The 19825-nt window shown below is 42.5% G+C and overlaps 1 protein-coding gene across 2 annotated transcripts in view; it reads left to right on the forward strand.

The window, feature by feature from the left end:
- The window catches only part of LOC115226169 (C-Maf-inducing protein), a 116177-nt gene that overhangs the window by 62317 nt on the left and 34035 nt on the right, over positions 1 to 19825 (forward strand). For both annotated transcript variants that reach the window (XM_029797166.2, XM_029797167.2), the window contains exons 3-6: positions 1994 to 2065; positions 7847 to 7939; positions 10893 to 11000; positions 15729 to 15809. In XM_029797166.2, coding sequence (XP_029653026.1) covers positions 1994 to 2065; positions 7847 to 7939; positions 10893 to 11000; positions 15729 to 15809 — 354 coding nt within the window. The remainder of the gene's footprint in view (positions 1 to 1993; positions 2066 to 7846; positions 7940 to 10892; positions 11001 to 15728; positions 15810 to 19825) is intronic.

Below are 19825 nucleotides of genomic sequence, written 5' to 3' on the forward strand. Positions count from 1 at the left end.
CCTACCATCGCTTGACAACCGACGCTGGTGTGTTTACGTCCCTGTAACTTTGCGGTTCGGCAAAAGAGACCGATAGAATAAGTACTGGGCTTACAAAGAATAAGTCCCGGGGTCGATTTGCTCGACTAAAGGCGGTGCTCCAGCATGGCCGCAGTCAAATGACTGGAACAAGTAAAAGCGTAAAGCGTAAAAGCGAGGCAATAAACCTCTTAGACAGTTCAAAATCTCTCTATATAAACGGCAGTTTGTCTGTCTGTGTGTCTGTGTTTCTGTCAGGTTGTACCCTCACCCTGACCACGGCTTTCAACCGATTCTGATGAAACTTGACACACACATAGCCCAATGTCATAATTCAAAACTAACGCAGCGAAAAGTTTGAAAAGTGCCCCCAGTTCTGAAAAAAATTGATAATTTCGACATGGGGTCGAGAATCTAAGCTTTTTATTTGCAACACATTTTCTGTTGTAGTTTTCGCAACTTGCAATCGATTTTCACCAAACTCATGGTAAAGCTTAATGTTACCCTAAGAAACTTAATTCTGACGTTAGTTTTCCAATACCTTACCATCAGAAAAAATCGATAAAATCATGCCATTTTTGGAAATCGCGTTCAAATTCAAGATGACATATTTTCGACAATATCTTTCACAAATTGGCAGGAATTTTTTTTTTAAAATTCACAGCGAGCATCATGTCTGGTCCAGGGGCTCTTACATACTCGGGCAATGCCGGGCTATGCTGCTAGTTAAAAATAAAACACAAACACGAGGCAATAATTCTCTCACTTTTTACAATTTTGAGTCTCTTTTTGAGGTAATACACCTCTTCAATTTTTCCGCCCAGCCAGGCTCCTCGCTTCATCGAAGCACCTGGTCCGTTCCGAACTTAAAGGTGTCAACATAAATCTGAAGGAGTCCTTCGAGAAGGAGTCCGTTATCCTGCACAGATCGTTCTCCCATATGACCTCCGCAGCCACCTGCGAAAGCCACTCAGGATCCTCCGTGTAGGACAGAAGCCCCTCCCACCGGCCACACAGCTACACCTGCACCTATCATCATCATCATCATCATCGTTTTCCACACTAGCACGGGTTGGACGGTTCGACCGAAGTCTGGGAAGCCAGGGGCTGCACCAGGCTCCAGTCTGATCTGGCAGTGTTTTTACAGCTGGATGCCCTTCCAAACGCCAACCGCTCCGCGAGTGTAGTGGGTGCTTTTTACGTGCCACCGGCACAGGTGCCAGCAGAGTCTGGCATTGGCCACGATTGGTTGGTGCTTTTAACGTGCCACCGGCACGGAAGCCAGCCAAGGCGGCACTGGCATCGGCCACGTTCGGATGGTGCTTTTTATGTGCCACCGGCACAGAAGCCAGACGAGGCAGCGCTGGCATCGGCCACGTTCGGATGGTGCTTTTTGTGTGCCACCGGCACAGAAGCCAGTCGAGGCAGCGCTGGCATCGGCCACGTTCGGATGGTGCTTTTTATGTGCCACCGGCACAGAAGCCAGTCGAGGCAGCGCTGGCATCGGCCACGTTCGGATGGTGCTTTTTATGTGCCATCGGCACAGAAGCCAGTCGAGGCAGCGCTGGCATCGGCCACGTTCGGATGGTGCTTTTTGTGTGCCTCCGGCACAGAAGCCAGTCGAGGCAGCGCTGGCATCGGCCACGTTCGGATGGTGCTTTTTATGTGCCACCGGCACAGAAGCCAGTCGAGGCAGCGCTGGCATCGGCCACGTTCGGATGGTGCTTTTTATGTGCCACCGGCACAGAAGCCAGTCGAGGCAGCGCTGGCATCGGCCACGTTCGGATGGTGCTTTTTGTGTGCCACCGGCACAGAAGCCAGTCGAGGCAGCGCTGGCATCAGCCACGTTCGGATGGTGCTTTTTGTGTGCCGCCGGCACAGAAGCCAGTCGAGGCAGCGCTGGCATCGGCCACGTTCGGATGATGCTTTTTGTGTGAGTCTATTGTCTTTCAATTGTCTTTCTATTTCTTTTCAGAAACATGTCTACAAATACGAGAAATTGCTGAAACACGCCCGAAGGCCTGAAGTGGTGGTTAAAGAAATCAAGGTAATCGTCTTTAGGCGTTCGTTTGTGTGTGTCTGTGTGTATTCGTGTGTGTGTGTGTATTCGTGTGTGTGTGTGTATTCGTGTGTGTGTGTGTATTCGTGTGTGTGTGTATTTGCGAGTGTGTTTATGGATGTATGTATTTGTGGTGTGCATGTGTGTGTATTGTGGTGGTGTGTTGTATTTGTGAGATGTATTTATGAGGTGTTTATGGATGTATTACGGGTTGTGTGTGGCATGTGTGTGTATTCGGGTGTGTGTGTATTGTGATTTGCGAGTGTGTATTTATGAGTGTGTTTATGGATGTATGTATTGTGTGTGTGCATGTGTGTGTATTCGTGTGGTGGTGTGTGTATTTGCGAGTGTGTATTATGAGTGTGTTTATGGATGTATGTATTTGTGTGTGTGCATGTGTGTGTATCGTGGTGGTGTGTGTGTGTATTTATTGGAGTATGTATTTATGACTGTGTTTATGGATGTATGTACTTGTGTGTGTGCTGTGTGTGTATCTGGTGGTGTGGTGTGTATTTGCGAGTGTGTATTTATGAGTGTGTTTATGGATGTATGTACTTGTGTGTGTGCATGTGTGTATTGTGTGTGTATGTGTGTATTTGCGAGTGTGTATTTATGAGTGTGTTTATGGATGTATGTATTTGTGTGTGTGCATGTGTGTGTATTCGTGTGTGTGTGTGTATTCGTGTGTGTGTGTGTATTCGTGTGTGTGTGTGTATTCGTGTGTGTGTGTATTTGCGAGTGTGTATTTATGAGTGTGTTTATGGATGTATGTATTTGTGTGTGTGCATGTGTGTGTATTCGTGTGTGTGTGTGTGTGTATTTGTGAGTGTGTATTTATGAGTGTGTTTATGGATGTATGTATTTGTGTGTGTGCATGTGTGTGTATTCGTGTGTGTGTGTGTGTGTATTTGCGAGTGTGTATTTATGAGTGTGTTTATGGATGTATGTATTTGTGTGTGTGCATGTGTGTGTATTCGTGTGTGTGTGTGTGTATTTGCGAGTGTGTATTTATGAGGTGTTATGGATGTATGTATTTGTGTGTGTGCATGTGTGTGTATTCGTGTGTGTGTGTGTGTATTTGCGAGTGTGTATTTATGAGTGTGTTATGGATTATGTATTTGTGTGTGTGCATGTGTGTGTATTCGTGTGTGTGGTGTGTATTTGCGAGTGTGTATTTATGAGTGTGTTTATGGATGTATGTATTTGTGTGTGTGCATGTGTGTGTATTGGTGTGTGTGTGTGTATTGCGAGTGTGTATTTATGAGTGTGTTTATGGATGTATGTACTTGTGTGTGTGCATGTGTGTGTATTCGTGTGTGCGTGTGTGTGTATTTGCGAGTGTGTATTTATGAGTGTGTTTATGGATGTATGTATTTGTGTGTGTGCATGTGTGTGTATTCGTGTGTGTGTGTGTGTGTATTTGTGAGTGTGTATTTATGAGTGTGTTTATGGATGTATGTATTTGTGTGTGTGCATGTGTGTGTATTCGTGTGTGTGTGTGTGTATTTGTGAGTGTGTATTTATGAGTGTGTTTATGGATGTATGTATTTGTGTGTGTGCATGTGTGTGTATTCGTGTGTGTGTGTGTGTGTATTTGCGAGTGTGTATTTATGAGTGTGTTTATGGATGTATGTATTTGTGTGTGTGCGTGTGTGTGTATTCGTGTGTGTATGTACTTGTGTGTGTGCATGTGTATGTATTCGTGTGTGTATGTATTTGTGTGTGTGCATGTGTGTGTATTCGTGTGTGTGTGTATTTGCGAGTGTGTATTTATGAGTGTGTTTATGGATGTATGTATTTGTGTGTGTGCGTGTGTGTGTATTCGTGTGTGTATGTACTTGTGTGTGTGCATGTGTATGTATTCGTGTGTGTATGTATTTGTGTGTGTGCATGTGTGTGTATTCGTGTGTGTGTGTGTATTTGCGAGTGTGTATTTATGAGTGTGTTTATGGATGTATGTATTTGTGTGTGTGCATGTGTGTGTATTCGTGTGTGTGTGTGTGTATTTGCGAGTGTGTATTTATGAGTGTGTTTATGGATGTATGTATTTGTGTGTGTGCATGTGTGTGTATTCGTGTGTGTGTGTGTGTATTTGCGAGTGTGTATTTATGAGTGTGTTTATGGATGTATGTATTTGTGTGTGTGCATGTGTGTGTATTCGTGTGTGTGTGTGTGTATTTGCGAGTGTGTATTTATGAGTGTGTTTATGGATGTATGTATTTGTGTGTGTGCATGTGTGTGTATTCATGTGTGTGTGTGTGTATTTGCGAGTGTGTATTTATGAGTGTGTTTATGGATGTATGTATTTGTGTGTGTGCATGTGTGTGTATTCGTGTGTGTGTGTGTGTGTATTTGCGAGTGTGTATTTATGAGTGTGTTTATGGATGTATGTATTTGTGTGTGTGCATGTGTGTGTTTACCTCCAATGCCAAACATCTTCGGTTGACAAAACAACTTAAACATCCATTTGTCCTTTCCAAATTGTTCACATCTGTACTGAACAGGCACAGGAGTGGCTGTGTGGTAAGTAGCTTGCTAACCAACTGCGTGGCATCTTGGGCAAATGTCTTCTGCTATAGCTCCGGGCCGACCAATGCCTTGTGAGTGGATTTGGTAGACGGAAACTGAAAGAAGCCCATCATATATATATATAAATAGGCATAGGAGTGGCTGTGTGGTAAGTAGCTTGCTTACCAACCACATAGTTCCGGGTTCAATCCCACTGCGTGGCATCTTGGGCAAGTGTCTTCTGCTATAGCTCCGGGCCGACCAATGCCTTGTGAGTGGATTTGGTAGACGGAAACTGAAAGAAGCCTGTCGTATATATGTATATATATATATATGTATGTGTGTGTGTGTGTATGTTTGTGTGTCTGTGTTTGTCACCCTAGCATTGCTTGACAACCAATGCTGGTGTGTTTACGTCACTTAGCGGTTTGGCAAAAGAGACCGATAGAATAAGTACTAGACTTACAAAGAATAAGTCCTGGGGTCAATTTGCTCGACTAAAGGCGGTGCTCCAGCATGGCCACAGTAAAGTGAGAGAATCATCTCATTCTAAGGAAAGAGCAAACAGTCAGTAACAAACAAGTCATAGAAGATAGGAAAAAAACAGGATTTGGAAGAGGGAGCACTTGAGAATGAGTAAGAATGATTAAGTGGGGCTGGAGGCAGAACATTGAAAGAATTGTCAACTTAAACAAGAAGGCGTATGGTTTTATTTATCAGATCGGGATAGTGTTTATCATAAAAGCACTCTGACTGCAACTCTATATACAATAGTGCACAGACATATTTGCAGATAGTAGGAGGAAAGAGACATGCATAGAGCCAGGTCGAAATGATGGAAACCTCTACTGCAATGTCTGCAAGTGGCTCATCAGAGGTAGCTGTTATAGCATGGACTACCTCTTATGAGTGTAGGGTTACATAATCGAACTGCTACCTAACACCCTGTCGAATCCCTAACATGAAACCAGTTGGTAACATTGGCAGTAATAGATATACAATACTGTTCGATTTGATTAATATACCCACTCTGTTGACAGATATGTGGAGTGGTTAGCGCAGTGGACTCACAGTCAATGGATCGCGGGTTCGAATCTCAGAATGGGTGATGTGCGTGTTTATGAAGGAAACATGGCTTCAGCAGAAGGTGATGGCGAACCTCTGTTGACTCTTTCACCCCAACCTTCTCTCACTCTTTCCTCCTGTATCTAGCAGCTCACCTGAGATGGACTGGCATCCTATCCAGGTGGGGAACCTATGGGCCAATGGGACTAGGAAACTGGCCCTTATGAACCAGGCATGACTCGGGAAGGAACAAGCAACAACATTGACAGATATACGAGTGCATTTTTTCCCAACTCGTGGACTCTTAGATGACTTACACGTATATCATCATGTTCCTCCTCATCATTTAATGTCCGCTTTCCATGCTGGCATGGGTTGGACAGTTTAACTGAGGACTAGCAAACCAGGAGGCTGTACCAGGCTCCAATCTCGTCTGGCAAGGTTTCTACAGCTGGATGCCCTTCCTAAAGCCAACCACTCAAAGAGTGTAGTGGGGGCCTTTTACATGCGACCGGCATGGGGGCCAGTCAGGTGGCACTGGCATCAACCATGCTCAAATGGTGCTTTTTACATGCCACCAGCATGGGAGCCAGTCAGGCGGCACTGACATGTCAGGAAGCACTGGTATGTCAAGCAGCACTCAGTATATATATCAGTGGCGACCCTGGCACTTGGGCTGTTTGGGCTGAGCCCGAGTATAAATTTAGTAAAGTGAAATGGAAAAAGACAGTGCTCTTTCTTTTTTTACTCATTTGACTGTGGCCATGCTGGAGCAAATTGACCCCGGGACTTATTCTTTGTAAGCCCAGTACTTATTTTATCGGTCTCTTTTGCCGAACCGCTAAATAACGGGGACGTAAACACAGCATCGGTTGTCAAGCGATGTTGGGGAGACAAACAGACACACACACACACACACACACACACACATATATACGATGGGCTTCTTTCAGTTTCCGTCTACCAAATCCACTCACAAGGCTTTGGTCGGCCCGAGGCTATAGCAGAAGACACTTGCCCAAGGTGCCACGCAGTGGAACTGAACCCGGAACCATGTGGTTGGTAAGCAAGCTACTTACCACACAGCCACTCCTGCACCTATATATATATATAATATATATATATATATATATAATATATATATATATATATATACATATATACGATGGGCTTCTTTCAGTTTCCGTCTACCAAATCCACTCACAAGGCTTTGGTCGGCCCGAGGCTATAGTAGAAGACACTTGCCCAAGATGCCACGCAGTGGGACTGAACCCGGAACCATGTGGTTGGTAAGCAAGCTACTTACCACACAGCCACTCCTGCACCTAGATATAAAAAATAAGCCATTTGGGGCTAGAAAATATTGCGGAAAAATGTGAAATTCTTTGATGAGCCCAACTGATACTGATGACCTGGCATTGCCTCCATTATATATACATATGGTTTCAGTTCTATTTTCCCTGTTTGCATCGGCAGACTCTGTCTGTACACATTAAATAAAGTGTTTATACAGTATGCACATCTGTAGCTCCAGTGGACCGAACCTGAAACTATGTGTTTGTGAAGCAAACTTCTTAACCACACGACCACACCTATACATCATCATCATCATCATCATCATCGTTTAGCATCCGCTTTCTGTGCTAGCATGGGTTGGACGGTTCAACTGGGGTCTGGGAAGCCAGAAGGCTGCATCAGGCTCCAGTCTGATCTGGCAATGTTTCTATGGCTGGATGCCCTTCCTAATGCCAACCACTCCGTGAGTGTAGTGGGTGCTTTTTACGTGCCGCCGGCACAGGTGCCAGACGGAGCTGGCAAACGCCACGATCGGATGGTGCTTTTTACGTGCCACCGACACAGGTGCCAGGCGGTGCTGGCAAACGGCCACGATTGGATGGTGCTTTTTACGTGCCACTGGCACAGGGGCCAGACGAAGCTGGCAAACGTCCACAATCGGATGGTGCTTTTTACATGCCACCGGCACAGGGGCCAGGCGAGGCTGGCAACAGCCACGATCAGATGGTGCTTTTTACATGCCACCGGCACGGGTGGCCAGACGGTGCTGGCAAACGGCCACGATCGGATGGTGCTTTTTACGTGCCACCGGCACGGAGGCCAGGCAAACGATAATGATGATGATGATAACAAAGCTGTCTTTACCCTCTAAATTCTTTTTCTTGTTTCCTCTTCTTCCAGAACTTGATCGACGTCTCCCTGTCTACTCCGATACAAGACTCAAACGTCTACCAGTTTCCATTAGAACTAATCTCTGAACTCTTCCACACAGTTGTAAGTATCCGCATGTTGTAGTTGTTGTTGTTTGGCCCCTGGTCAGTCCCCGGCGCTTCAGCAGACCTGTCTTTTATCTTATATCGACCCCAGTGCGTAACTGGTACTTATTTAATCGACCTCCAAAAGGTTGAAAGGCAAAGTCGGCCTCGGTGGAATTTGAACTCAGAACATAGCGGCAGACGAAATACCTATTTCTTTACTACCCACAAGGGGCTAGATACAGAGAGCACAAAGACACAAATGGATTAAGTCCATTACATCGACCCCAGTGCGTAACTGGTACTTATTTAATCGACCCCGAAAGGATGAAAGGCAAAGTCGGCCTCGGTGGAATTTGAACTCAGAACATAGCGGCAGACGAAATGCCCATTTCTTTATTACCCACAAGGGGCTAAACACAGAGGGGACAAACAGGGACAGACATAGGTATCAAATCGATTACATTGACCCCAGTGCGTAACTGGTACTTAATTTATCGATCCCGAAAGGATGAAAGGCAAAGTCGACCTCGGCAGAATTTGAACTCACAACGTAACGGCAGACGAAATACCGCTAAGCATTTCGCCCGGCTGCTAACGTTTCTGCCAGCTCGCCGCCTTATGTGATCAGGCATTTCTGGCATTTCTGGCAGACGAGTAGACAGTTCGCGTCTGTCAATGCTATAAATATGAATGGTTTTATGCACTGCTAGTAAATCACACAGTGTTCTATGTTCTGACACAACCACCACATTAAGTTGGAGATCAAGATTGCCTTTGATAATATCAGGGTCATCTTCCAGAGTGGGGCTTGTCGGATGTGTCACAATCACCATCTTCAAACCTTTTAAACCACAGCAGACATGTACCATCTTTCACTGCATCTGGATACATCTTCACAAATGTTTTTTCATCGCTTCTGTAGCGGTACTTTTCTGTCAAAACTCATACAATAAGCAATGGGGAATATGTTGTCTCATAATGTTCTTATCCTCCGTGGGGTTAATCACCAAAATAACTGTGAATGACACACTGCCGGGTACAAGATATGATATACTATTTCTTGACAGTTACCGCCCATTTGAGCTTGGCTCTGACGTGATTGGTTGATTCATATTTCATAGTGGTGAAAAAATGTAATTACTTTCTGAACACCCTAATACACACACACATATATATGTGGATGTGTATATATATATATATATATATATATATATATATATATATATATATATACATACATACATACATATATATATATATATATATATATATTATATATATATATATATACATATATATATATATATATATCATCATCATCGTTTAACGTCCGTTTTCCGTGCTAGCATGGGTTGGACGGTTCGACCGGGGTCTGAGAAGCCAGGAGGCTGCACCAGGCTCCAGTCTGAGCTGGCAGTGTTTCTACGGCTGGATGCCCTTCCTAACGCCAACCACTCCATGAGTGTAGTGGATGCTTTTTACGTGCCACCGGCACAGGTGCCAGGGGAGGCTGGCAACGGCCACGATCGGTTGGTATCTTTTTACGTGCCACCGGCACAGAAGCCAGTCAAGGCAGCACTGGCATCGGCCACGTTCAGATGGTGCTTTTTATGTGCCACTGGCACAGATATCGTATAGATATATATGTATGTATGTAGTGGATCTTGCAGGCATGGCGTACATTTGATCCTAGATAACCTTTCACCATCCACAGATCTGGTCAGTGGCTCTCAGCAGGTTGTCCCGTAGAAACCTCCAGTTGTCTTCCACATCATGTGATGCTATATCCCCTTCTATTTTATCAAAGGCTTCGAGTAATACGTCTCTAAATCTCTCTCTATTTGCAGGATCTTTAATCTTCCAGACCCTTCTCTTCCATTTAGCCCTGATCCTGAAGTTGCTAACTACTAATCTATGTTGAGGGGTACATTCAGATCTTTTCAGTTTGAATGGCAGTTTTTTCTAGTGGTGTCATATGAAATTTTTACCTATAATTATGACCCTAGTATTGATCTATTGCATTTCAATCTGTTTTAGGGTTAGGGGTGGGGGAAGGGTTTCTTTTTCTCTTCACAAATGTAAATAAACCCAATCTGTTTCTTAAACGAGGGACATATTCATATGACACAGAATGTTTTTTTAACTCAATAGACGTCACTGATTGGTTGAAATTGCAGAAATTAAAGAAAAGAAACAACAAATATCTTACAAACTATAGAATTTTCTCAATAAAGCCAAGAGAAAAAAATATTTTATAAACACATTCTACTAGTATACGAAGTTTAAAAGTGTTTAGTTATGCGGAAATTATATTAAAAAACTGTCGTTCAAATCGAAAAGATCTGTACATTCTTCGCCTGGGAAGGTTTTGGCATTTATAAGCAGCCATCTTACCCTTTTTCTGGCGAGTATGTAATCAATTTGGCTCGTGTGTCTGCCAGAACTGTAGGTGACTTGGTGACTGGCGGGTTTCCTGGAGTTAGTATTGCAATTATATATATAATTCGATTAGAAGTTGTGTTAGCCTCATGAAGGATTGGTGTCATCCAGTTGGCCTTCCACTCAGTTTCTGTCTATCAAATAGCCTTCATCATCATCATTCGACCGTGGTCGAGACAATGGAATTTACCATGCTACGCCAGACTTCACGGTCCATCATAGCATTACAGAGGTCCTGTTGCTGGATACCTGTATCCCTGGAGATTACATCAGAGTAGGAGAGTGTGTGCCCTCTAAAAGACATTGATTAGCCTGGAGCTATAGTAGAAGACACTTTCCCTAGGTGCTGCCTAGTGAGACTGAACCTGAAATCATGTAGTTGCAAAGCAAGCTTCTTAACCACACAGCCATGCCCGCACCTTTGAATATATTTATTTACTATTTTGTTCTTTTTTTTAAATTTTCTTTACCTGTTTTTTTTTTGTCTTTTTTGGTGTTATTTATATTTACTTGTAATTTTTTTTTTCCAGAATTGTGACCTTATTTCCAAGTCAGCCCACGAAAACATCATCATAGCATTGACTCCGCTGCTGGAGAACAACCATCCGACACAAGAAATATGCGAGTTTTTCAGTCGGGTGAGTTCTTGAGGCACTCCTAAACAATATCTATTTCTTTACTACCCACAAGGGGCTAAACATAGAGGGGACAAACAAAGAAAGACATAGGTATTAAGTCGATTACATCGACATCAGTGCGTAACTGGTACTTAATTTATCGACCCCGAAAGGATGAAAGGCAAAGTCGACCTCAGTGGAATTTGAACTCAGAACGTAATGGCAGATGAAATACAGCTAAGTATTTCGCCTGGCGTACTAATGTTTCTGCCATCTCGCTGCCTTCCTAAACAATATCAACATCTTCCACCCCTTACATCTTCCATGCCCCTCCACGACCATTTTCTTTTTTTGTTAGACTCAAACATAGTCAAGAATGTCTAGACATGACTATTGTCAGTTCTGAGTTCAAACCCAGCCTGGAATTATATACATATCCAGGAATAACACACCTGATAATGAGAGAGAATTAAGTATATCGTTTACATCTTTTACCTGTTTCAGTCATTTAACTGTGACCATGCTGGAGCACCATCCTGAAGGGTTTAGTCCAGGACCCCCTTAGCCATTCATCATCATCATCATCATTCTCATCGTTTAGTGTCTGCTTTCCATGCTAGCATGGGTTGGACGGTTCAACTGGGGTCTGGGAAGCCAGAAGGCTGCATCAGGCCCAGTATGATCTGGCAATGTTTCTATGGCTGGATGCCCTTCGTAACGCCAACCACCCCGTGAGTGTAGTGGGTGCTTTTTACGTGCCACACGAGGCTGGCAAACGGCCACGATTGGATGGTGCTTTTTACGTGCCACCAGCAATGAGGCCAGGTGAGGCTGGCAATGGCCACGATCGGATGGTGCTTTTTATGTGCCACCAGCATGGGGGCCAGGCGAGGCTGTCGACGACCACGATCGGATGGTGCCTTTTACATGCCACCGGCACAGAAGCCAGTCATGGCGGCGCTGGCATCGGCTATGTTCGGGTGGTGCTTTTTACGTGCCACCGGCACGAGGCCAGTCGGGGCGGCGCTGGCATCGGCCACGTTCGGATGGTTCTCTTACATACCATCGGCACTGGTATCACAGCTGCAATTTCCATTGATGTTGATCGATTTCGATTTTGATTTTGATTTTCACTTGCCTCAACAGGTCTAGTTTTATAGATAATTCCTTCAAACTGCCGCCATCTCTAGCAGACAAAGTGTCCAGCACTGAGGAAGGGCAGAGATAGCCTGAAACGATACTGGTCTGCTCGTCCCATCACTAGAAGGTGGTAGGGGTTCACTTCCTTACTTGTAATATATTGGATGCAGGTTGCGTCCTCTTGGGGTTAAAAAATCACAGTAACGTCTATTCTTATGGAACAGCCACATTGAAGTGGTGACAAGCATTACTTCCCAGCACAGTTATTGCTTTCATCTCTTAGACATTTTATATCTAGCTGCTTTGCTCCTTCAAAATTCCCATTTTGTTATTCACTCATTCCCTTGTATAAGTTGAATGATGTAAAGTGTGAAAGAAAGAAACCTACCGGTTTCATGTATTGCATACATCATCATGATCATCGTTTAACGTCCGTTTTCCGTGCTAGCACGGGTTGGACAGTTCGACCGGGGTCTGGGAAGCCAGGAGGCTGCACCAGGCTCCAGTCTGATTTGGCAGTGTTTCTACAGCTGGATGCCCTTCCTAACGCCAACCACTCCGTGAGTGTAGTGGGTGCTTTTTACGTGCCAGGGGAGTCTGGCAGCGACCACGATCGGTTGGTGCTTTTTACGTGCCACCGGCACAGAAGCCAGTCAAGGCGGCGCTGGCATCATCCATGTTCGGATGGTGCTTTTTACGTGCCATCGGCACAGAAGCCAGTCAAGGCGGCGCTGGCATCGGCCACGTTCAAATGGTGCTTTTTACATGCCACCGGCACAGAAGCCAGTCAAGGCAGCGCTGGCATCGGCCACGTTCAGATGGTGCTTTTTATGTGCCACCAGCACAGAAGCCAGTCAAGGCGGCGCTGGCATCGGCCACATTCAGATGGTGCTTTTTATGTGCCACCGGCACAGGTATCACAACTACTATTAAAATCAAAACTTTTTATGAACCCTTAAAATACTGTCGTTGGTCCCCATTAATTATTTCACTAGTGTGGACCCCAGACAATCTTATTTTGACCCCTAGTGGTCTGTATGAGACCTGGTTGAAAATCACTGGTTTAGTTGAACACATCAATCCCAGGACTTAATTTTTTATTTCTAAGTCTGGTACTTTCTCTCTTGGTCTGTTTTGCTGAACCACTAAGTTACAGTGACACAAACAAACCAACACCAGTTGTCAAGTAGAGCAATGCGAAATGAAGTATTTTGCTCAGGAACACAACACAATGCAATACTCGGTCCAGGGATTGAAACCACAACCATGACTCCAACACCCTACCCACTAAGTCACATGCCTCCACTATATATATATATAGACAAATAACAGGCTTCCATACAGTTTCCATCTACCAGATCCACTCACAAGGCTTTGGTCAACCTGGGGCTATAGTAGAAGATAATTGCCCAAAGTGCTGCACTGTGGGACTGAACCTGAAACCAGGTGTTGCAAAGTGAACTTGTTAACCTCACACCCATGCCATATTATGTGTGTGTGTGTGTGTAAAATTGCGTTAAGACATGTGGCCTATTGTTTAAGGATCATGATTTCATGAAGCTAGTAGTAGCTCTTTCGGTTGTGTATTTAAATTGGTATATATATATATATATCATCCTCGTCATTATCATCATTGTTTAACGTCCGCTTTCCATGCTAGCATGGGTTGGATGGTGCAACTGGGGTCTGGAAAGCCAGGAAGCTGCACCAGGCTCCAATCTGATCTGGCAGAGTTTCTACAGCTGGATGCCCTTCCTAACGCCAACCATTCCGTGAGTATAGTGGGTGCTTTTTACGTGCCAGGGAAGGCTGGCAAACAGCCACGATCGGATGGTCCTTTTTACGTGCCACCAGCACGGGGGCCAGTCGGGGCGGCGCTGGCAAACGGCCACAATCAGATGATGCTTTTTACGTGCAACCGGCATGGATGCCAGTCGGGGCGGCGCTGGCAACGGCCACGTTCGGATGGTTCTCTTATGTGCCACCGCCACTGGTATCACAGCTGCAATTTCCATTGATGTTGATCGATTTTGATTTTCACTTGCCTCAACAGGTTTTCACAAGTAGAGTTTTGTGTCCCAAGAAGGAAAGGTATGCATAAGTGAACTAGCTACGTCCCAAGTAGAGGCCACGGGTTATGGTCTCACTTGTGCTTACATATATATATATATATATATATATATATATATACACACATGCATATATATACATATGTATACACACACTCACTAGGCTATTTAGTATCAGTTCCTCATAGATTTATTGCTACTACCATTGTTGCCATGACCATCACCACTAGATAACACGCATTCCTTCCCTCCCTCTCTATGTTCTTACACATGTCTTAGTCCCCTGTGTATCTCTCTCTCCCCCCACAGCTCATCCAAATGATATTTATATTGTTAACACTAGATGTTTCACCTATCTTCTGCCACCGTCATCATCATCATGATTGTGATTATCATCGTCATCATTATTACCACCAGCTTCCTCCTCCTCCTCCTCATCATCATCATCACCCTTCTCTTCCTTCTCCTCCTAATCATTATCATCATCATCATTATTACCACCAGCTTCCTCCTCCTCCTCATCAACCTCATCATCATCACCCTTCTCTTCCTTCTCCTCCTAATCATTATCATCATCATCATTATTACCACCAGCTTCCTCCTCCTCCTCATCAACCTCATCATCATCACCCTTCTCTTCCTTCTCCTCCTAATCATTATCATCGTCATCATTATTACCACCAGCTTCCTCCTCCACCTCATCATCATCAACCTCATCATCATCACCCATCTCTTCCTTGTCCTCCTAATCATCATCGTCGTCATCATTGTATCATATAATCATCCCATCCTTTCTCCTACTCATCCTCCTTCTGCTCCTCATCCTCATCTTCACTTTCATCATTCTTGTTAACATCCCCATTATCGTAACTGTGCCCCCTCCTCCTCCTCATCTTGGTCTTCCTCCTCATCATCATCAACATTGTATCATTATCCTCATCACCATCATCATTGTCATTATAGTTATCCTCATCATCATCATATTATCCTCATCACCTTCATCATTGTCATTATAGTTGTTATCTTCATCCTCCTCGTATCATCCTCATCCTCCTCATATCATCCTCATCATCATCATATCATCCTCATCATCATCATATCATCCTCATCATCATATCATCCTCATCACCTTCATCATTGTCATTATAGTTGTTATCCTCATCCTCCTCGTATCATCCTCATCATCATAATATCATCCTCATCATCATATCATCCTCATCATCATCATATCATCCTCTTCATCATCATATCGTCCTCATCACCTTCATCATTGTCATCATAGTTGTTATCCTCATCCTCCTCACCTTCATCATTGTCATCATAGTTGTCATCCCCATCCTCCTCATCATCATCGTCATCGACAACAATATCCTTATCACCATGTTCTCCTCTTTCTCTCTGTTCCAAAAAAAAACAAACCAAAAAACAAAAAAAAAACTACTCACTGCTGTTGCTGCTGCTGTTGCCGTTGTTTACTGCTGTCGTTGCTGCACCTCACTCACACCCCTTTACCTCGCTTCCTTGCACCCTCCAATAACAGCACTGCAAGAAGAATCCTAGATCCAGTATCATCATCGACCTGTTCACACCTGTAGCACAGCGAATTCTAAAGCACAACATGGTAAGTAAAACATATTCCATTGACTATATAACTATATATATATGTACAACTATACATATATACCTATATTTATGTAACAATGAGTTGTGTATTTATTCTTAACCCTTTCGTTACCAACCCGGCTGAAACCGCCCCTGGCTCTGAGTACAAATGTCTTGTTTTCAAAAATTATTTTACTAAATTCTTTGTTATATATAAAATTAATTGAAAGAAACACAGAGCATCTCACAGAAATACAGTAACAAAAGGGTTCAAGTCACCATGATATTTTTAACCCTTTTGATACCAACCCAGTTGAAACCAGCTCCGGCTCTCTAGTACAAATGTCTTGTTTTCCTAAGTTTTGAATTAAATCTTCCACCAAACCTTAGTCACAATTTATGTTCCTAACACTAGCTTAATGAGAACTTTAAGTTATTTTATAAATTCTTTGTTATATTTAAAATTAGTTGAAAGAAACCCAGAGCATCTCAACAGAAATATGGTAACAAAAGGGTTAAAGTCACCATGATATTTTTAACCCTTCAATACCAACCGGCCAAAACCACCTCTGGCTCTGTAATACAAATGTCTTGTTTCCATAAGTTTTGAATTAAAATCTTCCACCAAACCTTAGTCACAATTTATGTTCCTAACGCTAGCTGAATGATAACTAAGTTATTTTACTAAATTCTTTGTTATATTTAAGATTAGTTGAAAGAAACCCAGAGCATCTCAACAGAAATATGGTAACAAAAGGGTTAAAGTCACCATGATATTTTTAACCCTTTCAATACCAACCCGGCCAAAACCACCTCTGGCTCTGTAATACAAATGTCTTGTTTCCATAAGTTTTGAATTAAAATCTTCCACCAAACCTTAGTCACAATTTATGTTCCTAACGCTAGCTGAATGATAACTAAGTTATTTTACTAAATTCTTTGTTATATTTAAGATTAGTTGAAAGAAACCAGAGCATCTCAACAGAAATATGGTAACAAAAGGGTTAAAGTCACCATGATATTTTTAACCCTTTCAATACCAACCCGGCCAAAACCACCTCTGGCTCTGTAATACAAATGTCTTGTTTCCATAAGTTTTGAATTAAAATCTTCCACCAACCTTAGTCACAATTTATGTTCCTAACGCTAGCTGAATGATAACTAAGTTATTTTACTAAATTCTTTGTTATATTAAGATTAGTTGAAAGAAACCCAGAGCATCTCAACAGAAATATGGTAACAAAAGGGTTAAAGTCACCATGATATTTTTAACCCTTTCAATACCAACCCGGCCAAAACCACCTCTGGCTCTGTAATACAAATGTCTTGTTTCCATAAGTTTTGAATTAAAATCTTCCACCAAACTTAGTCACAATTTATGTTCCTAACGCTAGCTGAATGATAACTAAGTTATTTTACTAAATTCTTTGTTATATTTAAGATTAGTTGAAAGAAACCCAGAGCATCTCAACAGAAATATGGTAACAAAAGGGTTAAAGTCACCATGATATTTTTAACCCTTTCAATACCAACCCGGCCAAAACCACCTCTGGCTCTGTAATACAAATGTCTTGTTTCCATAAGTTTTGAATTAAAATCTTCCACCAAACCTTAGTCACAATTTATGTTCCTAACGCTAGCTGAATGATAACTAAGTTATTTTACTAAATTCTTTGTTATATTTAAGATTAGTTGAAAGAAACCCAGAGCATCTCAACAGAAATATGGTAACAAAAGGGTTAAAGTCACCATGATATTTTTAACCCTTTCAATACCAACCCGGCCAAAACCACCTCTGGCTCTGTAATACAAATGTCTTGTTTTCATAAGTTCTGAATTAAAATCTTCCACCAAACCTTAGTCGCAATTTATGTTCCTGACACTAGCTGAATGATATCCAAGTTATTTTACTAAATTCTTTGTTATATTAAAAGTAATTGAAAGAAACACTGAGCATCTCAACAGAAATATGGTAACGAAAGGGTTAATACATTCTGGCAAATTTGAATGTGACTGTGTTAATTGCTGTTGTGGTCCATCCTAGGACAGTGGTTGTCAACTAGGGTCCATGCGACACTTGGGGCTCCACGTAAGATTTTGTAGATAAAATTTATGTGCAGTAAAACAATATTTTTTTTTTCAATTTCTAGTAATATTTAATAATACAGGAGTAGGATTGGCTGTGTGGTAAGTAGCTTGCTTACGAACCACGTGGTTCCGGGTTCAGTCCCATTGCATAGCACCTTGGTCAAGTGTCTTCTACTATAGCCTCGGGCCGATCAAAGCCTTGTTGAGTGGATTTGGTAACGGAAACTGAAAGAAGCCCATCATATATATCATCATCATCATCATCATCATTTAACGTCCGCTTTCCATGCTAGCATGCGTTGGACGGTTCAACTGGGGTCTGGGGAGCCCGAAGGCTGCACCAGGCCAGTCAGATCTGGCAGTGTTTCTACAGCTGGATGCCCTTCCTAACGCCAACCACTCCGAGAGTGTAGTGGGTGATTTTATGTGCCACCGACACAGGTGCCAGACGAGGTTGGCGAACGGCCACGCTCGGATGGTGTTTTTATGTGCCACCGACACAGGTGCCAGACGATATATATATAGGCAGAATTCATGAAAAAAACAAAAGACGAAGACAAGTGGTGAAGAAAACAAACAGATGTATTAGTATAATGCTCAGCAATTGAAAAAAGTCTTTTACGTTTCGAGCCTAGGCTCTTCCACAGAAAGAAACAAGGAGAGAAAAAAAATGTGTGTAGTGGCTACCGAGCTATATATATATATATATATATATATTATATTAAATTAGAGATAAAACCACTGTTAGGCAAATCAAACAGTGAAAATCATAAGCCAGTACATAGAAATAAAATTAATTAAAAAATATAAAAAATATAAAATATAAAAATCCAATTAAAATATTTAAATTAAAGTTAAAATTTTAAAAAATTATTTAAATTAATAAATTAAACTTATAAATCTTAAATATATGTATATATATGGCGGTGCCCCAGCATGGCCACAGCTCATAAGCTGAAACTAGAATCAATCAATCATATATATTTATTATTATTTTATTTATTTTTTTTTTAAACTATCAAAAAGTATTAAGTTTGATATAAGATATATATATATATGTATGTATGTGTGTGTATATGTTTGTGTGTCGGTGTTTGTCCTCCCAACATCGCTTGACAACCGATGCTGGTGTGTTTATGTCCCTGTATTTAGCGGTTCGGTAAAAGAGACCGATAGAATAAGTACTAGGCTTACAAAGAATAAGTCCTGGGGTCGATTTGGTCGACTGAAGGCGGCGCTCCAGCATGGCCACAGTCAAATGACTGAAACGAGTAAAAGAGTAAAAGAGTAATCCTTTCTTCTATCGGCATAGGACATGACATTTTTGGGGAGTGTAGGGGTTACCTAATTTATCAACCCCATAAGGATGAAAAGTAAAATCAAGCCTGGTGGAATTTGAACTCAGAACGTAGCGATGGGTAAAATACTGCTAAGCATTTCGTCCAGTGTGCTAACGATTCTGCCAACTTGCCACTTTACTCTTTTACTCTTTTACTTGTTTCAGTCACTTGACTGCGGCCATGCTGGAGCACTGCCTTTAATCGAGCAACTCGACCCCGGCACTTATTCTTTGTAAGCCCAGTACTTATTCTATCAGTCTCTTTTGCTGAACCGCTAAGTGACGGGGACATAAACACACCAGCATCGGTTGTCAAGTGATGCTAGGGGGACAAATACAGACACACAAGCATACACGCACACACATATATATATACACATATATACGACGGGCTTCTTTCAGTTTCCGTCTACCAAATCCACTCACAAGGCTTTGGTCGGCCCGAGGCTATAGTAGAAGACACTTGCCCAAGGTGCCACGCAGTGGGACTGAACCCGGAACTATGCGGTTGGTAAGCAAGCTACTTACCACACAGCCACTCCTACGCCTTTAATAATATTTAATTATAAAAATATAAGATTTTTTTTAAATGTTGAATGGTTATGAAG

The sequence above is a fragment of the Octopus sinensis genome, linkage group LG29, assembly GCF_006345805.1.
Source record: "Octopus sinensis linkage group LG29, ASM634580v1, whole genome shotgun sequence".
Lineage (NCBI taxonomy): Eukaryota > Metazoa > Mollusca > Cephalopoda > Octopoda > Octopodidae > Octopus > Octopus sinensis.